Below are 8,510 nucleotides of genomic sequence, written 5' to 3' on the forward strand. Positions count from 1 at the left end.
AGTTAAAAGTTGTTTCATAATATCGAAATTCTAATAGTAACAATAATACCGCCATTGTAATAAAGGCTAGCAGTATAATATATACGATACACAATATAATTATTATACAAATATTACAACTATAAAACTTACTGAAGTTAATAGAAAATACAAAATTAACAGTAATTTAATTAATATCGTTGTATCTTTTTTAATTTTTATCATTATATAATGAATGTACATTTTACAAATTTCTATCATTATATAAGTATTAAGTATTATTTTAACGTTATATTGTAGAAAATATAAACTACCAGCTATTATGTAATATTAGTTAATCCGTTAATCCGATGGAATATTCAACAGGCCCACATCGATAAGAATTTAGTAAATGAAAATAACAAACTGTAATAAACATAACAAGTGGCGAGTTTGTGAGTAGTTTGAACTTTCTAAACAAAACAATACACAAAATCGGTTGTTTTTAAAATTCAACAAATTTTTTTGAAATCTAAAATAAACGATTTTAAATAAATCGCTCTTAAGTTCAATGATCAGATTCGCTAGTGGTATGAATGAACTTCCGTGCTTAAAGCAAGTTGTTACTTTCAATACGATGTATTGGATCACTATTACTATCGTCAAAACTTCCATTAGAAAAACTTTCAGAATCATATTCTAATGTACCTATCCATGTATTAATATTAATTATATATTTAATTATATTACATAATGAATGTACATTTTACAAATTTCTATATTTATACAAGTATTATTATAACGTAATATTGTAGAAAATATAAACTACCAGCTATTTATTATACAAGTTTTCGATTTATTTCCTTTTTCTGTTACATCTCCAATTTGAAATTTCAGTCCACTAAAGGACGGGGTGGTTTTTGCCCCCGTGTGAAATAACCTTGGAGACCTTTCTTCATTAATTTGTATTTTAATGTTATGGTATCTTTTTTTTGTTACTGTCCTGAAACAAACAAATACATTTAAGTTTTAATAATAATTATATACAGGTGAAATTTACTTTTTAACCCCAGACTTGTATTTTATGACAAAAATAAAACTAATAGACAGTGGTTAATATATATTCTGAAAAGAAAAAAACATTTTTTTGTTCATGTTGTTTAGCATTTAGTGACTCTGCTGAAAACAGCTTATTTGTTAGCTGTATGTATGATTTAAGTGTAAAACATATTTATACAAGAATCAAGCAACATGAGATAAGTCGTTATCATTTGAGCAATGTTGAAGCATATATGTTAAATTATAAAAGAGTTGATATTGAAAATCAAATTTTCAGCATAATACTCTTAATTTAAAAAGTTGAGATAATATATGTATGTTTAAGTTATTGACATTTTATAAAATAATAGATGTCCGTGAATTTTTATAATTACTAAAATTTTGGGATATGGTTAGTTCAAAAAAATGTATTTCAACACTTCTATGCTATTTATTATAGATTTTTAAATAAATGCAATAAACTAAAAAAAAATTCTTAACAATATTCACTAGAACAATAGTTATTTAATTTGTCAGATCATCGTGTTACACCCTGTATATGTATATTTATTATTCATTTTTAAATTATTACTTATAAGGAGTTGGAAAACGAAATCATTTGTTTTGAAAATTGGAATAGGTCTTCTTGCGTACATAATTTAATATAAATTATTTGTAACCATAAAATAAAGCCAAATAATTTCTTTTAAACAAATTACTTGTAACCCCTTTGTTTCGCACCACTTTCATTATTATTTAAATAAATTAATTTTAATAATTCTTACTACTAAATAACGTTGGTACAGCACTCATTGTTAGTCTGTTCCTTATGTGTGGATTTAGAAACATGTGGTCTTCGAAATGTACTCCACATACCTGATAACTTTTTGACAAAATCTAGAATCTTTATGGTAGAGGTGTGTCGCTTGACAACTCTCTGACTATTTTTTACACCTTTTACAGTAAATTATTGTATAAATATATATAAGTTGAAAATTAAAAGATCAATTTGACCTTTGCGGATCAGTTGGAAATCTAAAATAGCACAAACAAATAACAATTATTACACAAAAATGACTGGTAGCGTTTAAAATGTATAAAAGTAACTAAAAATCTAGCTATTTCTGGGGACAAACTATTTTATTTGTCAAGCTAGATGTAAGCATTCTGTGTTCCATGTACCATCCCTACCACAGGTACAGATAAATTATTTTTGTATGTACCCTAGATAGTGCAGTGTCTATTATATCATAGCTAAATGTGTTACAACAGAGGAAGCGCCAGTAAACCAGTTTGGTTTTTAGTTTCAAAAGTCGATAGAGCTCCGGAAAATACAAAAAAAGTTAATAATATAAAATAAAAGTGTTTTTCTTTATCTACATATTTTGATGTTTTTAAACAACGTTTGTGTTAGGCAAATACAAATCAAAATTATTTGATTATTTCGAAGCAAGCTAGCCTACAAATTCAAATACAAAAATATGTTTTAATAATTTTAATTTTTTTTGGTCAGAATAATAATGCCAACCAAAAGATCACCTTGTATAAACTACAGTGTGATTCATTTGATGTAAGACATTCATTTTCTCAGAAAATTAATTCCTTTAAAACTGTCAAAAAAATGTTAGTAATTGAAAATGTATTGTTCATCAATCTTCAAGTGTTTTTTTTTTATTCATTCATTTTCATTCACATTCCGACATAAAATTAATTCATTCCCATTCCTCATTCATTAAAACTAAGTGTAATGCATTTCTCTAAAAAGGAATGAAATCCAATAAATGCATTCTTTCCAACACTGATGTATATATATATATATATATATATATATATATATATATCAGTGTTTAATAATGAAATGTTTTTGACATAATGATAGAGTGTTATCGACGGGGTCAATATTATCACTTATGTAAAATTTATTATTTTTCTAACATTTAATATTATGGTAAATACAAGTTCGGTAATTTCGTTCCGACTGACATGGTCACACTGGTTTTGGTGGAGTGCTTATCAGCTCATTTTTTGTTTACAACGAGAGTGAACCATCTGTTTCCAAATAATCTGTGATATTACTTTGGCAACAGTCGCGGTGTCCCATCTGTGTCGGCTACTGATAAGCTATAGAGTCGCGTGATCCTTGTGTGATTAGTGATAACCGATAACGTATACGCGGTGTTTAGGTTAGATGAAATTTGTTTTTTTTAATATTAAGTACCTTAGTTGTAAGTCGTTTCTCCAGTCCGTTAAAATCTGTATAGTGATTAACGGATACTGATTAAGTGATCTACACACTATCATTGATCGAGCACCGTACTGCGTCCGTGATCACATGATTTATTTTTTTCAACGATTTCATTTTTACATCACATTCCAGTGGATGGATTCGTTTTCCATATTTTCAAGTGTTTAATATTTAAATATTTAATAATACTTAAACAACAAAAAAACAGTTTTTTACCACAAAGGTCGTTCGTCTTTATTATATTCTCAATTATTGGTAAGCACCGTTAACATCATAATATTTACATTATTATTTCCTATTAAAAATTTATGTCTATAGCGCATTCGTTTTGGTTTCTCGATTAGTAATTAATTATTATAAATAACGTTTGGACGACAGCTGACTCAATGTGTGTGTTTCTACGATGCAGGTTGTGAGTCGTGACTGATGGGTGACGATAATAACAGCTCAGAGAATAAAAACGAAGATACAAATAGTGTGCCTACGAGAGGGCATTTGGATAGTTTTCATCCAAATTGCAATAGTTCGAAACAGCTGTACGACGAGTGTTTCCGCAATTGGTTCGCCAATAGTTACATGACTGGGAAATCTAGCAAAAAAGGAGATCACGAAGAATGTCAACAGTTGTATGAAGAATACACGGATTGCGTTAAGGTGAATTATTAAATTATTTAGTGTTTTACTTAACTGAACAAGTTTACATCATACTAAGTTGTTCTGAAACCAGAAATCTGCATACCCGCTGGTTCAATAGATGTGTCTACTTGAAATTTTGAAATGGATATATTTATATAATATATTATACATATAATCAAATAAAATAAAAATAATTAATTATAAATAAAATGTGTATCAGCAAGATGTAAAGAACCGTAATTGTGTTATCACAAACATAAACGACCAGAATAGGCGAGTGAAGGTTGCTTCCACGCGGTAAATTATTTTGAGTTTCCTTTGCCCCTCACCTTCGCAGCAACCTAAATTTACCAAGGCATTAGTTATTAAAAAAATTAAAACGCAACAGTACTTCTATCATAAGCAAAATCATTAAGCATATTTTTCTGCAAATTTCTGTCGCAAATTCATTACAATTTTAAATGATAGATGAAAATTGAAAAGTAAAGTTTTAAAAATTACAATTTTGGTTTTTTTAAAACACAAATTTGTTGTCCCTTAAATTTTGCTGTCCAGGACTATGGCCTTAGGGTAAATGCGTCCTTGCTTTCTTTGCGGTGTCTGATCCCCGACGATAACCCTCGAGGTTATTTTGCGTTTTTTAATTTTTTAGCTAGTTACGTGAGCAGATTTGTATTAAAGCGCACACTTAACACCGTACGATAATTGTTTCAGAGAGGCATGCGAGAATATGGACTGCAGTATGAACAAATTGCTGTGTTCCATTTAAATAAAGATAGTAAAACCAAACCAAAAGCCAATACAAATTAGTACAAAACCATAACGATGAGTGATTGCAAAGGAAACGACAACAGAAGCAGTCACAAAGATAACGCGAAAGAAGATGACAGTCCAAGCAATTGTAGTCCACCAACAAAGTCGTTGGACGAATACGACAACTTGTTGGAAGTAGAAAAAAATTTGGACGACCAATTAAAAGAATTACAATCAAAACAGATTGAAAGGCAACAAGTCATGAACGCTCTTCACGAGTACAACGACCTAAAGGACGCAGCTCAGATTGTGTTGGGCAGGTTGGCTTGTTTGGAAGGTACGACCGTCGCTCACATTCATCGTCAATACGGCATTGAAGACGACGAGTAATACATACACTTTGTTATTACGTTGTCTTGATAGAGCTAAAAATTGTTATACTTTTGTAAAAAAAAAATACTTAAAAATATTATATTCTTTCCCTAGATATTTTTTAATGAATATTATTCCTTTTTATTTTATTAAATCTATTTCTAATAGACTGTTTACAATGTGTTCTAATCATTTAATTATAACCAATCGTTATTTAGTTTAAACTTTAAAGTAATTGTTTTCTATGTAGCGCTATTAAAAAAAAAAAATAATGATATAATTAAATTTAGTTGATTGTTTTTTGACAATCTAAATTTCATATTACGATATTTCAATTAATTAAATATTGATTTTCTTTAGAACGAACGTGAAACTATATAAAAAAAATTATTGCGACAAGCTAATAAAATTGAAATCAGTTAACTATAATAAGTTATTTTTCTTTAACTCAAAGCTTAATCGAATACATTTTTTTTAGTTAATTTTGCAAAGTACAAAAGACTTTTTAATTTTTAAAAATAGTTATTTAACACCACATTGTCAGTCGAATTTTTCTGTTCAACTAGTATTTAGTAGAATAACTTTTACTATTATAAATGATTACCACTCAAATTTTTTACTGATTATGACATACTTAAGAGATTAAAACATAAGTATGAAGTACATAATTATTTTTTGTTAAGCCAATATGGTGGATAATGTAGATACTTAAAACGTTACCTTGTTTAAGGATTTAAAGAAAAAAACATTGAATTAAAGCAACATTTTTATTAGGTTATTTTGTACACACTGGGCTAATGTATATTTTATGTCACTATATAATAATTATTATTATTTATCATGAAAATACACTTGAAGAATAAGTTAATTAGAAACGAGGTTTAAATGTAGAAGAAATCAATTGAATCGCGTTTAATTTACAAGTAGATCTAAGTGTCTATTGAAAAACACAAGTAATTGAAAAAGATAGCACACATAACGTGTCGTCACCGAGAGGACGTTATATTATAATATTAATTGATAGTTATTATGATAATTGATTTTAATTAATAATTAATTGGTTAAGTGAAATAGTAAATTTTCGAATACAATCATAATTTATAGTTTTAAATTAATTTGTATAGGTACATTTATTAGTGCAATAAAAAAAAACTTAACTTAAGTCCAATATCATATTATTCTATTACAAGTTGCCTTTGTCGCATTCAGTTTCATAAAAACAAGCTTAGTTCTTTTAAACCTATATTACCTATTATGAATCTAACTACATTAAATGATTAATGAGGTATAATACTCTGAAACCTTTAACCAAAAAATATTAATTAGAAAAGCGAATTAAAGAAAAAGTTTCCTCCCTTTCTGGGGGAAATGGCTTAGGATATTTTGTATTGGTTTGTCAACGTTTATCAATATCACTTTATTTTTATTTTAGCTACGCACCGAAGCTATAATTGCATATCGTTAACACCAGCTGTTAATGTTTACCTACTTAATATTAAGAGATATTATTCCATAAAAAATTGAAACTAATTAAAATATTTTTAAAAAGTTATACCTAGCGAGCTATTATTTGAAACTCAATCTGGTTTTTGCCTTTACTAAAAATACAATAACAATCAAATTATTGTCATGACAATACTTTTATCGATATTTTTTTATTGAAGCGTTTGTTTGAAAGTGATTTGATATGGCAAATATTAAATATTTTATTATTCTTAAATAAAACCTTCAATGAAATTATTAATTTTGCAATACAATATTATCTCAGTTAATTTTAATTTTTTTTCAATTTAATAAAAAAAGAAGGCATTTTATTTTTATATTTAAAAATAGAAGTTAAATTTGAAATTATCTTAGACTGTTAAAATGTTAACATGTTTTTATTATTTTTTTGTTTTCAAAACTTGGAAGGAACTTCCCATCATTATTGGGGGGGGGGGAGGGATATCTTTAAGTGTCTATAAAATATGTTTTGACTCGCGAAAAATCCTTTCACCTATAAAATAACATTTTTCGGTTGGCCATTGACTTCATTGGTAGAGACAGATTTTGATTCATTTTTTACTGTTGCCGTCGTTGTGATCTCCGCTTTGATTATTACACTGAAAACAAACAATGAACATTTCTTTAACTTTTTTCCTGGTATTTTTCCAAAAGTATTTTTTTTATAACAATATACTACCTGTTGAAATTGTTACCACCACTTGTTGGGCCGTTGTCCACACCTGCAGCTGTTGCTTGAGGATTGCCAAATTGTCTTTCATAATCTCTTACTATTACCGACCGTTTGTTATCCGTTTGTTCAAAGCTAAACAAAATATAAATTGGGTGTTTAGAAAAAAAATGCCTTTTCGTGACAGAGAAAATCATATTAGAATATATTTATATATAAGAATTTTTTTAAATTAATTTATACTGCAATTTGTGCTATAAACCCCACGGTTTGTATTGCTCTTAACTGTTTTAGTTTTTCAAATTATTATTATTATACATTTTTTTTAAGATAACCATTTTATTATGAATAATTTGCTGAAAATGCTGACTGGTCCACAACCAGTTTTGGGTAATTACTTTTAATGTTATTTTAGTTTAAAGTATAGGATAGAAGGTGCTTACTTTACCGCACCCCACTTCCCGTCTTAAACTTAAACCTTTAATAATAACTATAAAAGTAATTATCCAAAACTGTATAACTATAGGGGCAACGTTTTGTATTATATATTATAAAATATATAATATATTATTATTATTTATTTTGTATTTTTAGGGACATCTGCATTCTAATAATAGACTAATAATCCATTTAAATGACACTGAAAAGCTATACTAAAAAACCGTATTTAATTCTCTCAGTTTAAATTTTGAATAATTTTGAAATCTAATTTTTGTATATTACAAACAAAATGTACATAAAGTACTTAATATATAGAATATATATATTTATATATTATATAACATAAAGAGTATGGACTATGGAGTGTTACGATTTCTAAATATAAATTTTACATCAGGCTATCTATAAACCGTATTACAATACAATAGTTTCTTATTATTGGCATATGTTCATATGCATAAAAATAAATAAATATTTTTAATTAATAATCAATTTTAAAATACAAATTTACACATATTATAAATAATTATAAAAATCAACTAACATGTTATAATAAAAAATAAAAATAGTAACAATAATTTTTACCATAATGCATGGGTCGATTATGAAAATTAAAAATTACATTAAACAAATATAAAAACTAAATATCTCAAGTGATCTGTCGAAAATATAAATGGAACAAGACATAGTTATGTCAATGGTCTCTTAAACGATATTAAAAATATATTAAATCTGAATTAAATCGTTAGTAAAACAAAAAAAATTATAAAATAATAACAAATAGATTTTGAAAAACTATTTAAAAACTGCCAAATAGTCCAAACGTGAAGTTTATGGGGCTATGAGCCGTGTGCTTTTGCTTGATGACTTTTGAGAGTATCTCGGCGACCATTT

General features: G+C 27.1%; 1 protein-coding gene across 1 annotated transcript; it reads left to right on the forward strand.

Moving 5' to 3' along the window:
- Nucleotides 1–3,772: 3,772 nt before the first annotated feature.
- Nucleotides 3,773–5,201, forward strand: LOC126836635 (DNA repair protein SWI5 homolog). Its single transcript, XM_050570207.1, has 2 exons — nt 3,773–3,895; nt 4,592–5,201. The coding sequence occupies exon 2, from the start codon at nt 4,703–4,705 to the stop codon at nt 5,018–5,020; it is 318 nt and encodes a 105-aa protein (XP_050426164.1). The 5' UTR covers nt 3,773–3,895; nt 4,592–4,702; the 3' UTR covers nt 5,021–5,201.
- The last annotated feature ends 3,309 nt before the right edge of the window (nt 5,202–8,510 follow it).

The sequence above is a fragment of the Adelges cooleyi genome, unplaced genomic scaffold, assembly GCF_023614345.1.
Source record: "Adelges cooleyi isolate 19-005CV unplaced genomic scaffold, UGA_ACOO_1.1 ACOO_flye_CR_arks_rails_tigmint_CR_PRNA_247, whole genome shotgun sequence".
Taxonomy (NCBI): Eukaryota; Metazoa; Arthropoda; class Insecta; order Hemiptera; family Adelgidae; genus Adelges; species Adelges cooleyi.